Source organism: Phodopus roborovskii, unplaced genomic scaffold (assembly GCF_943737965.1).
Source record: "Phodopus roborovskii unplaced genomic scaffold, PHOROB, whole genome shotgun sequence".
Lineage (NCBI taxonomy): Eukaryota > Metazoa > Chordata > Mammalia > Rodentia > Cricetidae > Phodopus > Phodopus roborovskii.
The window spans coordinates 5,457,801-5,478,008 of record NW_026125546.1 but is presented as its reverse complement, the minus strand read 5'-3'; the positions used below and the strand labels follow the sequence as shown (position 1 = coordinate 5,478,008).

Sequence of the window (20,208 nt, the reverse complement as noted above, 5' to 3'; positions counted from 1 at the left end):
TGTACATAGCAGAAGCGTTTCACACAATTTAGGTTTTACATGCAATACTATGATAAGGTAGTTTGATTTCATCAGCTCCTACTACACCAGCACAACATCTCAAATACTTTAGCAATACATTATCACATTTGTACGAGAGCTGCCTGAAATACAAAGTTTGTGATGTTTGTAAACAAAAAAATAGGAACATCACCATGTAACACTGTGATTTGAACAAAATACCTTCATTTCAATTCTTCCCTTACATTTTGTAAAGGAGGCACACTTTCAGTATCCAAAGTCCATGGTCACTAGGAAAATGCAGTTTTCTCTGGGTGCACTAAATATGTAACCAGAATCTTCTGAAAGGCAGTGAGAGAAGATGTCATAGACGGACCCAGGTTTGGAGGGTTTCAATGAAACTCCTCATTTAGCATACAAATTAGATAATGATATTTTTGCTGATGCAGATTCAGAAATCAGTACTGGTATTGGTTGATTCATGGATCTTTGAAGGTGTTATACTGGAGAATAAGGAGAGATGTGGAAATAGAAGTCTGGGTTTTGATGAGAAGCTCGTTTAGTATTTTAAGATGAATTAATATGTGGTTAAATGAAATCTTTATGCTGCTCCCCCCTTTGCTAATAGCAGCAAACAAGAGGTCAGCTAAAAAGTGATTTGTAATTAGCTGCACTGAGTCTTCCTGGAAAACACAGAGATCTTGTTAAGCTTTAAAGCCAGGTGGAAGGAAGTTAATGGACTTGTATGGAGTCTCTTAATTACCAGTCATAAACAAATCTCTTTCTTACTGCTAGGTAGCACCTGAGGGCAAGAGGTAATCTGCTTTATAAACCTTGGAGTGATTTGCTTTATAAATCTTTTACTTTAGGAAAAGTGGAAACTCTCTTTAAAGAGTGTCCTCTTTCATGGAGAATTAAGTTTTTGGCAGTTTTGTGAAAAAATTGGTGATAGATTGTTGGTGACCTCCCAATTTATAAATGTCAGTGGCCAAGTCACATACAGCATTCAGATCAATTCCTTACAGCATTTGGGTCTTCCTGGTGGACAGGATTATCCAAAAGCAATCTGAGTGTGGTACAATTCCAGCAAAATCACTCTGGACGTCTTTTCATTCAAACTATCATATCTTCCTGTCCAGTGCACCTATCGTCTCCTATAACTTACCTGCTTGTATGTTTAACAAAAACCACATCATCTCTCAGAGGTCATGCTATTTGCGAAGTTTACATTGTATGGATGGTAAAACATTTATGTAATATAGGAATTGTTTGAAATAAAAAAATTAAAAAACCAGATCCATAGCCAAATACAGAAATAGTCTAATTCAAAGTCTAGTGTTAAAATTAAAAATATTGAGAATGATTTCAATTTCTTAAAGGTACAAATGGCTCAAGATTAACAAGAAGCACCCTGTGTCTGAACTAGGTCAATTTAGTGGCATTTTTTGGATACCTTGCCTTCAGTCTCAGTCCTAGATGAAAGATGGAGTTCACAAGTTGCAGTGGGAGACTCTATTCCTAGACTGTCTCCCAAAGCAATAGTACCAAGAAAAACTCTCTTCAAAATCACTAAGGACAAGTTCACTTAATAATTCTTCACGAATGATATGCTCAGCTCCTGGGAGGATGGGGGTCACTTGAAATGCATGGTCTATCTTTCTCCCAGGAAATGAAGGCTCAGTACATCACAATGCTCGGGGTAGCTTCACGTTCAAGCAGATCAGTCTTCCTGGGGGACGGATGGGTCTTGCTGGATGACGTTCATGGGGATCATTTCTATACCCTCTTCGCCTTGATTGTTGTTGATGGGAGCACTCCTGGGTTCCTGATGGCAGATGTAAATGGGGAGGCCACCTGGCTCAGCGAAGGCTGTAGCACGAGGAGCCGCGACCACGCGGTTGGTGGGGCGGCGGCGGCGCCTTCCCCAGCGCTGGTTCCACTGGATCTTCAACTGTGCCCACTGGCGCTTCAGGGCTACTTGGACCTGGAAGAGGAAAGAAAGGCTTGTTTTCAGTGACTGTCAGCTTATATGCTTGACCCCTGGGGCTTAACAGAGGCTAAAGGAGGATAAATTGTAGATCTGCTCTAAGAACCGAGTACCGTGGTTATGAAATATATCACCCTGGAATAACAATATGGCAATAGAAGAAGTGAGTTCCTCATCTGGGTAACAATGGGCAAGCTGTTGGCCATTTTTTGAGCAAAGCTTTCTGTCTTGGCTCTCACAGCCTGCAAGGGAAGGTTGATTCGTTTCATAATGTAGCAGACATGTCTCATTAGAGAGAAAGAGTTAGGAAAAATTTTACCTGCTGCCATTCATGCTAAGACATGATTTTATCCAAATATGAACTCGTGGATCATGAAAATACATCCATAAGTGACAACAGAGTCCCAAATTTTATGATAATGGACCCATGTTGTGGATTTACCCTTACCAAACAAGGCTCCAAGTGAGTTGTCCATAGAAAATTCTGACTAAGGCAGCTCAAAACCTTTCAAGAATGAGACTTCAGTCTCTTTTAGGAGAAAAACAATAAGAATAATTTGTCAACAGAACCATTGAAATAATGGACTTTTCAAACAAACTGTGGATATGCCTGTTTGGGTGTACCGTTTCATATTCAATTATATTTTAAACAGACAGAGAGACAAAAACTTGAAGTGCTAAGGGCTGGGGTATGCCATGCAGCTGGATTTTGCCTTGACAAAAGTCATACAGGGACAAGGGATGGCAAAAAGCATTTCGTTAGCACTTACAGACTAATTGCCACAGGCCATATTATAATCACTTGATTTGCATTAATTCATTTAATCCTCACAGCTGCCTCCTTACAAGGGCACCACTGTTGTGTTCACTTATGGCCAGGACAGCTTAGACTATGCCATGTGTGCACAGTCAGGAAGCTACAATGTGGCAGAACCTGAGTTCCAAGTGAAGCTTGGCTTTATTTGGATTGTAGATAAGCCCCTTGATGTCAGGTTTATAATCTATGTACTCTTGAGAAATTAGGAAAGATGCCAGTTCATTATCTTTGAGATGCAGCATCTGTAGATAAAGGAAACCGATAGTTTCCATGGATTAGGCATCTCTTAAATACCAAGGTTGCTCTTACAGCTAAACCCTTGAGTTTTAGAGGCATCCATTGCAGATGGTTACAAATGTAGTGTTAGTTGGCATACATTCTCCACAGGGATGAAAAAAAAAATCTTGATTTTGCCTTACTTGTCCTTTTACAATCCCACTAGAGTATCCACATATACTGAATTATCCAGTCCAACATGAGGAAGTCAGCAACCTTCTCTACTTGCATCTCAAATTTATGGACCATTGTTTTGTGTGGTGATGGCAATCTGCTTCCATTTATAAAGAATACATATAGAAACAGGCCCTGAGCAGTATGAAAAAGATACTGTGATGGCTATAGTCTAATAAGGTTGGTTATTTCCTATAGTAGGAGATAGATACAGTACATGGACTAGATGCTGCTTTGATGGTAAGAATAAAGGTATGAAATCTGTGACCTGACAAGGGCGGGGTGGTGGTGGGGAGACTTTCATTGCTTCTGGAAAGCAAGAAAAATGTGTGCGGGTTCAAGGAGTGAGTCTAACACACAATATTCTGGATTATATGAGTTTATTGCTCATTTTGAAAAATGCAACAAACACAAATAACTTTAATTCCTCCTTGATTTTATAGATTTATTTATCGTTGAATCTGGAGAGTGAAAGCTTGGTCTGATGGCCTGAAGACAGAACTGTTCTTATTGGCTCTATTGTGTAGTATGAAGCCATGGAAGGCTGACATATTTGGGCCTTCATTCCCATATTTGTGGAGACAAACATTATACTGAAATCTTCTTGGTCAGGTTTGAATGCTTTGGGGGTATTTCTCTTTTTCCCTGTTAAGCTTATCATAAGCACCTGTAGTTAAGTGCTTATGTACAGATGACATGATTTTCCTTTAATGATGGAAAGAGTTAAGTCCCCCTCTTCATTTGTTCCTCCGTCACCATAGTGACAGAGTTTCTGCTGCACTTAGTCTATCCATGGACCCTCTATATAAGGATTTATTTCCATAATGGCAATCACTGACAGCAACATGTTGATAACGAATCAGAATTAAAATTTCAGTTTTTATCATTGCATTGATTACTCCCTTGGATCTTTGCTGAAACTCAATACTCAGCCAGGCAAAGTTCCATGACATATCTATCTCAGATAGAGCTGGAAATAACTTCCTATGAGTGTGAGTGCCTTGCTTGAGTTCAATGATAGATGGGGAAATGTGTGCAGAATGTCCAGCGGAGACCTGGATGTCTGACATCCATGGGACTGTGATATTACATTTGCCATAGCATGCCATTTTTGTATTATTAGAAATGTCATGCTTATTCCTTCCTCTAGCTACATAATCTTAATGAAAACAGAAACGTTTCAGAAACAGAGAAAACATATGCAATAAACTCCAGCTATTTCAATTGTCAAGAATAACCCTTGGGTTTACTTTCTGAGACTCCCATTGACATCGTAGTTAAGATGCAATAAATATTGTAGCATTTTTACAAAGGCATGCAATTCTCTTGTGCTTTACAAGGCTTGGCCCTTCTGAGTCTGACTTTTCTATTAGCTCTATTTTGATATTGTTTTAGAAGAAAGAGTGCATTTTGTTTAGCAAAAACTAACTCAAAATGCAAGAGTCCACATTCACAGAGTATTCTCACTAGTGTAGTATTCTACACGGGATGATATGAGCCCTATTCATGTTTTAGTTTTTATTGTCACAAAATAAAGGAGGGGTAGAGGTTACTCTATCAGCTGGAAACAGAAGGATTTCTCATTTTTACCCCAGACTCCTAGTATGTCCCTTAGCAATCATGAGTACACAAATACATTTTGTTGAATGGAGCAAAAGCTGCTGGGTGAAAAAACAAGATGTACCAGTAAAAGGGAATAATAAATTTTTTTTCTAAGTTGGATTTGGAGATGGGCACTAAGTAACAAAACAGACAAGTATTTTAGGTACTCAGTGAATATTATCTAAGGAAATTATAAAGCAGTTATTAAATATCAACTATTAATGATTAAAAATATTCCTAAATACTAACGGGATAGTATATGCCATATCTTAACAAACAATGCTTTGTCTGAAATAGAATTATTTTTAGTAGGAATCAATTTGCAATGATAAGAACAAGGGTGTATTAAAATTACGTGGTCTTGAGAAAGTAGAGGATATTTTCTAGGGAAGGATCACATATATAGATAATTTATTGGACTTTGGTTAATTTAATTGGGAGTCAGAAAGTCTGGACTATGGTCCTGGCTGTCACAGCTATTTGTGACACTGAGCCAGTGCCACCGTTTTTTTTTTTTTTTTTTTTTTTTTTCCTGAAGCTTAGACCGATCACCTAAAATTTGAGGGGAACTTTGGAATTGTACTCCTTGAACTCACTGAAAGAACCCCCCAAGGGTTACAACAGCTCTCTTTTCACATTTTATAATTGAGCTCTCAGGTAAGAGTTTGTTAGAGGACAGTGGACTCTAGTTGAAACTACCTGAGTAGGCTTTATTCCATGACAGCAACTGTCATGTTTTGAGAATCCATTTTTAGTCTTAAGTTCAGTGTCATTTTTCAAAATATTTGAACACATGGTCTTAAAGTGGTGCAAAGTAACTGGAAAATATTTTGAACACTGACTTTTGCAGCCTGGCTGTGAGTTTCGAAAAAGAATATGACTTCTCATTCTGTGAGAACCCAGAATAGTTTCTCCTACTGCTGCTGGGAAAGCTGCCCAGTGTGCAGCCCAAGGACATATGAGCTTAGCATGATCTTTGGGTTCTATGTGTAATTGCACCACACATCCAAAGGTGAGACTCAGCTTGAGGGAGTAGAAAAAACCCACTCTCCTATTACTCACAAACTCTTATGAGATCATGTAGAAATGAGATCTGGAGAAGTTGCACTGTGGTCCTTAGGAAATTGCAAACTGCTGGCTTTATATAAATGGGTGATAGTATTACATGCATACTTACCTCATGGTTGCAGAAGCAGTAGATGGTAGCAACAAAGAATCCCTAAAAAGAAAAGGAAAAATACATTTGAAGTTCTTCATGTTTGCATGATATCATTTCATAATGCTAACACACAGAGACTGTCTAGAGAGGAATATCCCACTATCGCAACAGCATGTCACGATTTGATGAAAAATAAAGGTAGGAAAAAAGAAAGATCTACCTCTTCTATTCAGTGCTACACCACAAAAATATTTCCATTAGAAGTCTATTTTCTGCTCAGTGGTAGAGCATTTACCTACCATGTATGAAATCAGGGATGAATCTTCAGCACTAAAAGTTTAAAAATCATTCTATCAGTAGAGAAGTATGCTTCTTGTAAAGATTCAGCAGCTAGAATGGCTCTAGGCTCTAGTGAATTTGCTTAATGTATCACTTCATTCAACATGGAGAGTTTCCCTGAACATACTGGTTATGGTGGATTTGGAAAGTCTTTGTACTTTAAAAAAATTAAAGTTGTGACCACCAGAGAAACCTCTTGCAAGTCTGATATGAAGCTGTAAATTAGTGAGTGGCTGTCTTAGCATGTCTTTCAGAAACCCACTCAGTTGCCTTTGGGGCTTTGCTTAATCCTTGTAAGATGCCTTGAGTTTTAAGTATGATCCCAATAGCTTATGTTATCAAAGAAACACCCAGGATTTGTTTTTAACCTATTTCACTTTGACTGTCACCTTACATTAGGCCTTGGCAGTTGAGAAAAATGCAGTGGATTTGAAATTTATAATTGAGAAAGAAAAATTCTGGCTGTCCCTGAGAGCCTCTTCATGCCCAGATGGCCTCTCAAAGTACTCAGCAATGTCTTAATTAGAGTTTATGGTCTGGACCACGACTTTGGAGTGAATGGGAAGAAGGTACCTGTTCTCTTGCCTAGGTTGGTTAAGTTGGTTCTCTTGCCTAAGTTGGTTAAGCAGCTCTGCAGCTCACCTGGTGCTTGTCTACACGAGAAATGTGAGAATCCCAGGTACAGTGCTCCTGTACAGTCCCAGAACTCTCACGGATAGACTCTGACTATGAAAAGGAGAGGATCAGGAGACATGGGCAGCTCTGTGTGAATGTCTTACCCTCTTCACATCAAAATCAGATTGGTTCATAAAAGAAAGGCTGAGAACCCACTTGATATGAGGCCAGTTGCCTGGGTGGGACCAGTAAAGGGCCCGAGTAGCAATAAAATGGAAAAAAATGCCATATAGACCTTCATTTCCTTCTACAGCTTTGGTTTGGCTCTTCTGAGTTGAAGGCTGTGAGTTTTGACTTTTAAGATCATGGTCTTACAAAGAAGATTATGGAGTTTAGTCATATGGATCTAGTAGGAGAATAAGCCAGCAAGTAAACATACAGTTGGTTTCCTCACCTGGAAATGAATCAGAGAATGCATGACGTAGTCATAGATCCTCCCAAGAATCTTGTTGGAGGGCCTCCAGGGAAACACAACAAACTGGATCCCCAGCAGGGGCACAAGGACCATGGTAGCCTTCACAGCCTTCAGGTACAGGTAGGTCTCTGCCTCATGAGTCTGCCTCATCTTGGTCACAAGCACACGGACAATGTTGAGCAGAAAGAAGAAATTGACCTGCAAAGATGTGTAAGAACAAATAATCTGTGACTGTTGTGTGAAATATACTATCTGCCAGGTCAATGACTAGAGAACTTTTAAAATAAATCTACATCTTCTGAACCACAGGTTTTCTGGCTCTGAAGGTTAGTTTTGAAAATAAAGTTTTAAAATAATTGTAAAGTGCTTAGAGTGAGCTTTATAAAATCTGGGATATAATTGGCCATTGGGCAATACTTGTAAGACAAGAATGAGACTTTTGATAGTAACTGAATTCTACAGGCCTGGAGTCCTCTACTGAGGAAAGTAATGAAAGGAGATGGCACCAGCACCCGCCCTCTCTGCCTGCTGACAGGGCATGACCCTGGGACAGCTGCCTCACACTCTGTCTTGCATGCTCTGTCATGAAGGCCTGTGTCACCTCAAGCCAGGAGCCAAATAAACTTTCTTAAGTTGCTTTTGTCACAGCAAACAAGAGACGATGCTAATACAACTGGAGAGACGGAGAAGCAGCCTGGACAGCAATCCGTCATGCTAGGTTACTAAAGGGTGCCTCCTCAGTGTAGGAGCAGAATGTGGGCATAAGGATCTATGAATGTGTCTTAGAGATGAAAATGCTACATAGACTCTATCCTTTTCATGCAAACGAGCTTCTCTACTTATAAAGAAAAAGACAGTTTTCGAAGACTATGTGATAGAATGGCATTAAATTGGCTTTATTTTCTGGTTAAGTACATGTGCCACATAGGAATATATTCACAAAGCTGTATATTAAGAAACTAGTTCTTACCACCAGAGCCATCATGACAGGTCCATGGATGATGTAAAGCAAGTGGGTGTCCACACTCAGCCAGCAGCTGCAAAAAGCAAGGGTACACATCAATACAAATATGCTTTCACTGTGGACTATATTAACTTAGAAGTTGGTGCGATACTTACTTGTCATTGTAGTAGAGAGCACGAGTGATGGCATGGATAATGGTTGGCACTATCGGGAACCCTAAAATTGGGGAAAGCACAAATTAAACTTGGATCCCATGCCATAAGCTTACCCACAATTGCATGGATATGGGTAGCATTCTTGCAAAGGTGGTGGCAAATTGAGTGTGCCTATCAAGACATTCCCCTGATATGTTTGCATACAAATTCTTTTGTCAAGTGAGACTTGGGGAGTTTGGCTAAGAACGTCCAGACAATTAACAGCATTTTGTCAATTCCTAGCCGCCTAGCTACCTTGTAACGTGCATTGTGACCCTCCCTAACTCTGTTGTGTTTTTGAAGAAGGTTTTGCTGATGCTATGAACTGGAACAAGCAAGTCTTTCGTTGTTGAATTACCCTCTCATATATTCTTTCATTGTGTGATTTACACTCTCTAAGGGGTGTGACCTGGGCCGCTGCCTGCTATGAAAGGCTTCCCTGATATTCACATGATTTCTGTTGGGTATTTCCTTTTCCTGTTTACTTTGTGTACATTGTTCCTGTTTCTCTTTAGAATAAGTATTTCAGAAAAGCCAGTATATTCTTACCACTCTAAGCTCTGGCTGTGGCTCGTAGAGGGAGTGTCCTCTCCCTTGACTGAGTACTAGTAAAGATAAACAAAACTCCCTTTGAGTTTATCTTGAGGAAAATTCAGATGCCATCTATTCAGCCAGCCAAATTACATGTTTTTAAAATAAGTTTTCTTTCCATGAATGCATTCTAAAGTTGTAATTTTCCTTTTAAAAAGACTGTCTTTTTACTCAGCTGTACCTAGTACATGATAATACAGTTTGATTTGATTGCAGCACCTGTAGAAAGAGGGTTGTTGTTATCTCAGGTTAAGAACTATATCTCAGGAAAGAATTAAGCTGGTATCCTTCAAATTTCAGTAAGTGAGATAGATAGAAAAGAGGTCTCAAACTATTAGGTTTTCAAATGAAATCATATTGGTTTCTAAATGCACAAATGAAATAATTCAATAATACTAGTGATTACATATTGGGCTTGAAAGAATTTTAACCTGGACTATTTACACAACATATCAGTTTTAACAGATTATTTCCTTATTTGAATTCAAGGACTCAAAGGTATTCTCTGGATTTTTTCTGAAGTACACATTTTAGGTTAAGATAGCAACAACAACAAAAAATAGGCATTTGGGAAGCTGAGTCTACTTCTCCACGTCACTTAAAGATATGCATGTTTCCTAGTTAATTTGGTAGACCTGACATCTAATGCTATGGTTTGACAGCTTCCTATGGCTAGTGTGGCTTTTACAATAAAAAAGTTTTGATTATTCTCTCTGTTCCTGTTCTTCTAGTCCCCAAGACTTGTAACAACCTATCCTTTCTACCAAAGATAGTGAAAACGAGGGCAATACTTATTCTATAGGATTCCCTTTTTAGAAGCAGGAAATCAGAAACTCCTATGTGAGAATCCATGGGAAGATTTTCCTTTCTTCTGTTCATAGCAAGGGGAAACATGTCAGGGCAGGAAGCATCTTGAAGATGTGGCATTGCTTGGCTATGAGAGATGCCTAATACTAAGTGTTGTAACACGGACGAGGCAAAAAGCATCCAAGGAAGAATCATGCTTTCATTTTGTGGTGGGGAGAATTTCAGCACTGGATAGTTGCTCACCCACAGGATGGGTTTATTATGCAGCTCACAAATCTTAGAATTCCATTGCATTTTAGATCCTGGATTTGGAAACATTTTTCACACAGATGGCCTTGATGTCCCCTAAAGGCAAGTCAGTTCCCAGAAAACAGCTTTTAGGAGACATATTTTTTATCCATCCCAACTTTGAAGAGTATTTTCAGATATTCATTGAAAATGTAAATTCTAGAACCCATGTTATTATTTTAGTATTTTCAAAAGAAAACTGTATTGCCCAACAGAAAGTTTCTTTGTTTCTTTACATCTTTTAACATTCCTGTGAAATGTTATCTTGAGAATATTTTGGGCTTCCCTTTACTTGTCTTCCTTCCACACAAAGACAATGCTATGTCAGGATCTAAGTGAAGGCTACTGCTTTAAAAATGTGCCATTTTTTTTTGTCTTGTATTTGTTTGGGGGAGTTGTATTTGGCATTGTGAGTTGTGAGTTTCTTCCTTCCTTCCTTTCTTTCTTCCTTTTTTTTTTTTTTTTTCTTAATTTTTTTCATGTATTTGGCATTGTGAGTTTCTTTTTTATGGTAATTTTTTATTTAAATTTGAAACAAGCTTGTTTTACATTTCAATCTCAGTTCCTGACCCCCTCCAGCCCTCCCTTGTCCCCTCCCCTAACTCCCATCCTATCCTCTTTCTGCCTCCAGGGAGGGTGAGGGAGGGTGAAGATTCCATGGGGGAATCTTCAAAGTCTGTCATATCATTTGGAGCAGGGTCTGGCCCTCCCCCATGTGTCTAGGCTGAGAGAATATCCCTCTATGTGGAATGGGCTCTCAAAGTCCATTTGTATACTAGGAATAAATACAGATTCACTACCAGAGGCCCCATAGATTGCCCAGTTCTCCTGACACCCACGTTCAGGGGGTCTGGGTTGTGAGTATCTTTAATGGTAAGGAATGTGGTGGATTTTAGTTTTACCTTTGTTTGTGTATGTGTGTGTGTCTGTGTGTGAAGAGCAAATCCTCCCTTTTGAAATTTTTTCCTTCCTGTGGTTAGAATATTGAACAAGAGATCTACTGCCTTAGGCAGCATTGAACAGCAATGCTCTGTTCTGTGTCTACTGTGAGTGTAATATTCTTTGATTCTACTTGGCTCATGCTAATGAAGTTTTAAATATTTGCTGATCAAAGAAGATTAAGGTATTGTATGAATACTTTGTTATTATTCCTTTTTGATACAGGCAAACAAGTTACTTCTTTTTTTTTTCTTTGTATTTGTTATGTGATAACAAATTGAGATGTATACAAAGATGCCAGCAAGCTTTATCATTAATTTCCAGTGCACCCGTATGGAAAGACAAATGTAAATGTTCCTTCCAAGGTACCCCTATCTCAGCTAAATGTCATAAGCAAGAATAAATTTATAGCCAGTGTTTTTTTTTCATAGGATATTTTGATTTTGAGTTTGACAAGTAGATACTTTTGAAACACTTATGGAAAAATCCCATCAATTGTGTTTCAGAAAGTTGTGAGAGAGGCTCTGCCAAAGGCAGGAATGCCGGGTATGTTTCCTGAAGTCGAGACTAGCAGAAGGCTATACACCTGTGAGTCCAGGTGGACCTAGCTCAAAAGCCAACTGTGTGAAATACATACCCCAGCCGAGAAGGTAATACCAGCGCAGGCGTTGCTCCTCAGCAAACACAGCCACCACGATGAGAGTGTGCAGGTAGATCCCCTCACAGAGCATCCAGAAATAGTTGCAGGCCATCATATACTGGTGGAAAAAGTGGAGAATCTTGCAGCTTATCTGTTAGAAACAAATGGAGATACTCAGGGGAAGGCATGGCCATAGATGCAGTGGTAAGGGAGGAGTACAATTATGAACCACAGTATCTGCATTGAACTCTCAAGAATCACCCTGCGTATTTGCTAATGTGTGCCCTCTGTATTTACAATTCAAAGGGATGCTGTGTAAGTCACAAGTATTGTATGTAAATAGCCACATGGGCCATTGGAAGCTGAGGCCATTAAATTCTGGAGACTTATCTAGACTAGAGACGTTCATTTTCCTACAAGGTGTCTGAGACTGATGATGCTGAAGAGCATCCTAGTGTTTGCCATATGACTTCTTTACGCTTTCTCCCTCCTATGCTATGGTCCATGAGGCAAATAACCCTTGACATTTTAAGTGATGCTTCTGAAGCTGATTGATCTGTTACCAATGCCTTCCTAACCCTACAGAGGAGATGGGCCAGGGCAGAGAGATCTCTTGTATGGACCTGAGCCATGCCGATTCCAGTTTGTTTCATATGTAGCCCCGTTTTCTATAGTAGGAACCAAGTATTTGCCAAATTCTCTCTGTACATTAGGATTAAGCCTTAGGAAGCATACCAGTGTAGATTTAATCACAGATCTCCTAACCAGCTGTATAGGAAAACCACAAACGGTATAACATAATATTCTGTTATTCCCTTTGTCATTCTAGAGTAAGGTTCTTCATCTTGACATTGCTGACATTTTGGGCTAGATAGTTGGTGTTGTTGTGAGAGGTCCCCCCTGGGCTTATTGGCAGTTAACAGTGTTTCTGCCCTCTATCTAGGAGATGCCTATAACATTTTTCACCCATTCATGATGAAAATGTCTCTGAATGCTTCCAAATGTTCTTGGTGGGTAGAATGTCTCTAGTTAAGAACCCCACCAGGGGACACCTAGCACTGATTAACTTCCAACCACCACCAGGCAATGAAAAGACTCAGAATTCTTATTTTAAGTAAATGGAAGTGGTTGTTTGCCCAGCTATTATTTTACAAAATGGCAAGTATTCTATTACATTGCTCCTCCTAGGGGAAGCTTTGAGTCTAGCTGGATTTCAATTTTCCTTTCATAAAGCAATGTAAAATGAAGTGTCTTTCATTCAAAGCACCTTTCTGGGCTTGTAAGTTTCTATTGAATGCATGAGTTGTAATTCATTTGGTGGGAAGTGATATGTAAACACTTCCTATGATGGCTCCAGGACACCCAAGCATTAGTAAAATGAGAAGTTCCCTTGAGATTCTAGATTCCTGTTGTAGATTACTCTTTGAAATGTCAGTGACCCCTGGATTGCTAGAGACTGTGGTGATTTTTCTCTTGTGAGGGAGGAGATAAGTAGGTGGAGATGGCCTTTGCCTATGTGATCCAGAGTAGCTGAGGTTTTGTGTTTAACCAAGCTCATTCTCATTATTCTTAGCAGTTACATTTTGAGAAGTCATTATAAAAACTGAATTAGCAAGCACTAAGTCATCCATCTAGGCATAATACAAGGTGAGTACTCTTTGAGACTCTGGTCACAACATTTTCATGAAGTAACTAATATATGGCTTTTGTCTTATATGTTTTGTGTAAGACACCTTATTATATATATATATATATATATATATATATATATATATATATATTATTGATTTATTGATATTGAATGCTTGGCCCACAGCATAATAACTACTTGAAAGAAATGTATTTAATACTTTCTTCGTAAGCATATCAAGACTTTTTTTTTGTTTTGCCTTAAAACAAATTTAGCATGGGAAAATTAAAAATAATAGTCATATATTCCTTAAAGGTTCTATTCTTGCAGAGTTCAATGCTTATGGTTAAGGAAGTGGCCTTCTGGTGGCAAGACAGACAAGTAAACAAATGTAATCATGCACAATGACTTCTAGAAATATATATTTTCTAGTTAACCTGAGTATTAAATTATTTTAACAATTGTTTTCTCGAGTACATAACAAAGTCTGGCATTTAGGAGAATCAATGAAGCCAACTAGAGGGGCTTGTTTCAAGAACATTAAATTCTATACTCAATTTGTGGACAACCAGCAAGGAGTGGAGTATTTTATTGTGTCAAAACTGACCACATTGGTCAATACTGTAAAGCACTTTGCTCACACACTAGCCTTTGCACTTTTGTGGGTCTGGGGGCTGCAATGTGTACTATTTTATACTGACAGGTGGCTGTCTATAAATTACTTTTCAATTCCTTATGAAAATATTGAAGCAAAACAGAGCGAGTACAAAGAATCTTGCTCCTTTTTCTTTAGTTATTGAGGGACAAACAAGTTCCTAAGGAAATATGGCAAACCTTTTAGACTACATTGCTTACTATAAAAAATTCAGTGTTTAAAATATTAGTTTGGAATGGGCTAGTCTGCTAACTCCTGAACTAAACCTTCCAATATTACTTCTGCCAAGTCTTGTTTTTAAAACAGAAATAAATGTTGTTGCTCATTCAAGTGATCTCCAGCAAGTCAGCATGTTTATTTACAGTTTGCTGGAGCTTCTGAAAATGTTTTCTCATCAGTTCATTTTAATACAAAACTAGGAGAGAGAAGCTATGTTTACTTATTCAATGAAAGATGGATCAATAGTTCAACTTTTAAACATTTAAATTGATGTGTGAAAACACCAAAGATTTGTGGTCTATGTCGATTCAATTATTAGGTTATTTTAATTAAATAGTACTGAAATTCTTTGTAATATTTGTAGAGATCAGAACATATCTGACGGGGTCAGGCTGCTGACATCCATAGAAAATGTGTAATGTTGGGCTAAACTCCCCTAAATTGAATTTTTATGTTACTTGTATTTTGGATCTTTGTCATGTTTTTCTAAGTACCCAGAAAGGGTATTCTTTGATGATGGAATTTCCTAAATAAAACACCCAGATAAACCCTGCTAGTTTTCTCCTGTATCTCTGGTAGGAGAGTTGTTTGACTTTGCACAGCAGTTTTTTCAAAAAATTGCTATGTGTATTTCCATTTTCCATTGGGTGCACACAGAAACTGTCTACTGGTCAACACTTTGACTTCTATTAACCCATTTTTCTAGATTCCTTTATTGAGTAAATGTATATTACAATTCCACTATGCCTTGTTTTTCCACAAACAAAACAATTTTCAGGTGTCAAATTGACAATTCAAAAATATTTATGGTTAAGATAATAAAGTTCCCTTGAACTTAATTTGGTATGTTCTGGCTTTTCCTGTTAGATGCATTGACTTTCTGAAGTAAATAAATTGGACATAGTATATTTTCACTTGTTGGTATCTTCTGAAACTAAAATATTTGCAGCAAGAATTATGACCATTTTCACCTGAATTCCTTGTTCAAGATGTGAATTTTGGTTAAGACAATTTATCCTTAATAAAGTTGGAAACATTTTTAGCTTCACTTTTCTTCCAGTAAGTTCTTTGTTGTTTCTTCATGGTATTCATGGTATCAGTTTTTTAAATTTTTATGTATTTGGTTTACATGGCCTTGGGACAACTCATCTCCCTGGCATTTTATGTGTATTCTTCACATTGGATAGTTACTCTTGGTTAAGCATTAATTTTGCTGAATCTTTCTTTTGTGCTCTCAGTCCTGCAAATAAGCTAACCTAAAGTAACATATTTAAATTTCAGTTCCTTTTCTTTTTGGTCCTAGAATTTCTACGTAGTTTTTGGTTCTAGGATTTCCATGTCATTTAATTTTAGTAATTTCAACTTTTCTGGTTAAGATTTCTTGCCTTCCCATTCACTCACAACTTTTACATAGTTATACGACTACTATACAGTTCAATAATTTTAAATCTGGATCAAGTAACAGTTGATCTTAATTCCATTTTCTTTCTTGTAGCCCAGGCAAACTTTACACACATGCTTCAGTTTCCTGAGAGTTGGGATTACAGGTGTGAGCCAACAATCCCAGCTTTACTTTGTCTTGACAGTGAGTCATATTTTCTAAATTTGTTTTTCATTTGGTATCTTTGACCTATTTCTAGATATCATACATATTGGGATGTTGTGGATTCTCTGGTTTAGAGTCTAGATTCCATTATACTCCTTTGAAGTTTTTTCATTTTGTTTGTTTGAATAGGTACTTTACATAGCTAAATTAAAAGTACAAATTCCCAGTTGGACTGTTGGCCCTTTAAATCTCCATTATTTGGATTTAATCATTCTCTTGGATTCCTTTGAAAATATACAATCAGGTGGAATCTAATCTATCTGTCTGTCTGTCTATCTAGCTATCTGTCTATCGAGAACCTAAGCACTTCCCCATTCTGAGAACAACAGACTTTGCTTTACTTTTAGGGCACTGTAATTGCATTATTCTAATATTATTCAATATAGGAACTATTCAGCTAGAGCCACTTTCTTTTAAATCAGACATAATTTATAATACTTTGTGATGAGTATAATGGCTGGCTGAGCATAAACCAAATTTTAAAGAAGCATTTTTCTTCACAGAACTGGTTTTGCTGTTTATGTAAAATGAAAATAGTAGGCCAGGGGTGACTGTCAATTATAGGGACACATCTTGGTGTTATTTTCCTACATCCCCCCAGCAAAGCCACTCTACATGTTTATTTCCAGTCTGCTCTCCCAGAGGATATTGAAATGGGTAATCCCATCTGGTTTAACCTACTGTGAACTTTCCATTCCAGCCTGTCCTCTCAGTTCTCTCTCCGTCATTCATATGCTCTGCCTTGTACCAGCAGCTTCTGTCATCCACCCTGGATTTTACAATCCCAGTATCTAGATTCTGAGCACCCTTTCAGGTTGACCTTTCTGTAATCTCTTAGGATGATGCTGTGGTACAGTCTGGTGGCTCAACTGTACTGGACGAGCGAGGGTTAGAAGAAAATCATGCCATTTTTGAGCTTGGGACTCTTTTGCCTTTACTTAGATAAGACACTAAAAAAATACAATCTGATTGTCTCAGCTTTGGAGGTGCAAAGTGCTCAGGTTTCCAGTAAAAACCAATCTCCCCATATTGTCCCCTTTAGAGCCAGATAGAAAGTTCAGACAGATATTTCTTTGTTCAGCTTTGTTCAGATGCAAAAGAACAATGCTTTAAAAGCTGCCTCTTGACTCTACACGGAGATCATTGAATGAACAGATAGAACAAGAAAAGTGAAAATTTAGATATTATGGAAATGAAATGCTTCAATGACAATGGGCAATTTTCTTATCACTCAGTAAACTGAGGATCTATTCAGCCCTTATTTATGGCATGAGTTATTTTGAATTTAACTTGAGGAAAAAAAAACAAAATAGAAGAGAGTAGAGGAATAAGAATCTCATCTTGGGTAATATAGGAGAGAACAAACCTATCAAAAATCTTGAAGGGAGGAAGTGACTACCTTGATGGAGAAGGTGCCACAGAGTGACAGAGATTCACCACTGTTGAGTGGGATGTTCCATGCCCTTTCCTTCCTTCACAGTTAAATAAAAGATCTCCTAGGAGATCTTTTATTATGTACCACATGTGGTACATATGAGATGAGATGACCTCTCTCATTAAGAATGAATTTCTTCTTTTTAATATACTCCTTTAGTTATTGGATAGAAAAAGATTTGTGCCTCTTGGGTACTGACTCAGTGGCTTGAGAATAGGGACAAAGTGGAAAAAATGTGTCCCTTCTCTGATTTAGTGAGTTTTGGTTAGGAGGGAAAAATGTCATTGAAAATTAAGTATTGTGTTCTTCTTTAAAGGAGACAGATGTCCATATAATTTTCAGAAATGGAAGTGGACTGGTGAATTAGCTTTACTTCAGCTTTTGGTCATAGCTATAATTCTCACATTATATTTCAATAAATATTTGTAGACTGGCAATGCTTGATAACATTCCCTTCCCAGAAGATTTTTTTTGTTACATTTTCTTTCCTATTTAATTGTTTGCAATTTTTTCTTCCTCATTTCTATTTTTTATGGTGACAGGAGCACCTTGATTTAATACTACTTGGGTTGTTATTTATTTATTTTTTAAAGAGAGATACTTCAAATTACTACCTTAAAGTAACTTTCAATGCATGATTCTACATTTGGTTTAGTAGGATTGAGAACATCTTGGTTGCTGGACTTTGGATACTGTGTGGCTATCTCATGAGAAAGGAGAACTTTACTTCCAAGAAAGAGGGAGCCTGGGAAATACAGCTGAGTCTTTCTTGTTATCATCGGTTCCCTCTTACTCAAGTCTCTGGCAAGAGGAAAAATGTCCTCTTTCCTCATACTTAAATTATGGGGTCTACTATAACCATAGAAATAATGTTCTGGATGGGAAAAGATTCCCAGAAATTGGACTTTCATATATATACTTGTGATCGACTATACATTTGCAAGGTGAGAGAATACAAATTTCACCTTGCATCTTCCAGAGAATGGCTTTAAGGACCAGACACATTTCAAATATTCCTGTTTAAGAAAATTCCTGAAGCAATTTTACTTCCCTAGAGTGAGTGGCCCTATGTTACTTGCTTATGAAGGGTCCACTTTAGCTAGTTCGCATTGGTAAACAGTAACTATTCAAACAGAGAAAAGCATCTGAAGAATTGGTTTCTTCTGGGAAAAGGGTTGACTGTGTAGTTTACAGGCCTGGGTTAACTTTTAGAATTGTAATCATTTACTTTTAGCCTATACTATTTAAATGGTTTGGTTAGAGGTTTGGGTTCCCACACTTTCTCTCAGGGATGAAACAGGCATTTGGAATTATGAAAGAGAACACATCATGGCATCACTTATTTACCATGTAATTGAGCTGATACAGGCAGCCCATTCTCATTTCGTCTAGCTTTAGACAAAAAGTTGTTTCATTGTTAGACACAGAGAAAGATATACAGATTTGTGTTCTTTTATTTTTTCCATGATAAAAGCAGCCACTTTTCAAAACAGGCCAAATTACAAACACAAGTGTGGCTGCAAAACATAGTATTCCATGTGAGCCTGGGGTCATTCCTAGAGACAGTGGAGATGATGGCAGAGAGACATATTGTCACCTATCACTTCTGTCTTGACTGAGGACTAACCTTCGAATCTTGAGTGCTCAGTAAACAACTGATTGGATAAAATTATCCTTGGTTATAGTGTTCCATAGTTTTTCAATAGGAGATTTTTTTCTTATATATTTAAACTAGTAAGTTTGTTGGATTGCAAATGGCAGAACCAGGTTTTTGTTAATGACACCAGGATAAACTTCTATCCTTTTACCCTAATGCATATGAGAGAATCAACCTCATTCCTAAACACCAGAGAAAAGCCTTCTGTTTATTTCTCTGGCTCCCCTAAGATCTCACTGACATTTTCCCAGGAAGTCAGCAGCACAATGGCCAAGCCAGCTCTCCAGACATCTGCTCACCAGCTTCAGTAAAGGTTCTGGGTAATGGAGGAGCCACAGAATAGATACAGGATGATATGGTGGTGTTTAAGAACAGCTTGACTAGAAAAGTGCCTTGGCAAGTCTTCCACTAAGACAGCCTATGAAAGTTAAAGCATTTAGCAAAGATAGCTAATAAGACTATTATGAATAAGAAGTTGTGTAATAAATTAGTTGGAAATGCCAAGCACAGAGATGCATGGACTTAGGCACAAGGTAACAGTTAGCAGAAACCTTGTGAGCTTACAGTGTTATGCTCTTGGGGATCCTAAAAGTGTTAATCATTCTTTTAGATTCTAGGAATACTCCTTAAAACCATGCAGAGTGTTTTTTTTTTTAATTCTCATTTGATGGATAAGTTTCCACCTGTTTCTACAATTTATTAGTAAACTTGGTAATGGGGTAGAGACTAGCTTTTTAGAGTATTTCAAGATGATAACAAGGTCAGCAAGATCTCACAAACTGTGAGGTTCCTCTTTGCTAGTAACAGCAGAGGGGCAAGCTGAACAGATGGGAGAAAATCTATTTGTGAGCATAAGTACTTCACAATGTGACTGAGCAACAATCCCAGGTCAGTGTGGTTGGTTATTCAATAACTGAAGTGATACCCTTTAATGAGAAATGAAAAAGCCAAAACTCTGACAGTCCTGAGAGATGGTTTATGCATTGCTTCTACTTGATGGGGTTGGCTCATTAAGAAACCATACAATGCATGGCTAATTACAGAGAAGCAATGCAATGGATGAGACATTTTTTTTCCCAAGAACATAAGAAAATAACAGGCCGTCAAGAGTGTAGGAAAGAAAGATAGGATTGAATGAG

General features: G+C 37.9%; 1 protein-coding gene across 1 annotated transcript in view; it reads right to left on the bottom strand.

The window, feature by feature from the left end:
• Window positions 1-1,612: 1,612 nt before the first annotated feature.
• The window catches only part of Calcr (calcitonin receptor), a 51,032-nt gene continuing 32,436 nt past the window's right edge, over window positions 1,613-20,208 (bottom strand). The window contains exons 9-14 of the mRNA XM_051177208.1: window positions 11,865-12,018; window positions 8,564-8,624; window positions 8,415-8,481; window positions 7,424-7,642; window positions 6,034-6,075; window positions 1,613-1,984 (exon numbers count right to left, since the gene is read on the bottom strand). Coding sequence (XP_051033165.1) covers window positions 1,721-1,984; window positions 6,034-6,075; window positions 7,424-7,642; window positions 8,415-8,481; window positions 8,564-8,624; window positions 11,865-12,018 — 807 coding nt within the window. The 3' untranslated portion in view covers window positions 1,613-1,720. The remainder of the gene's footprint in view (window positions 1,985-6,033; window positions 6,076-7,423; window positions 7,643-8,414; window positions 8,482-8,563; window positions 8,625-11,864; window positions 12,019-20,208) is intronic.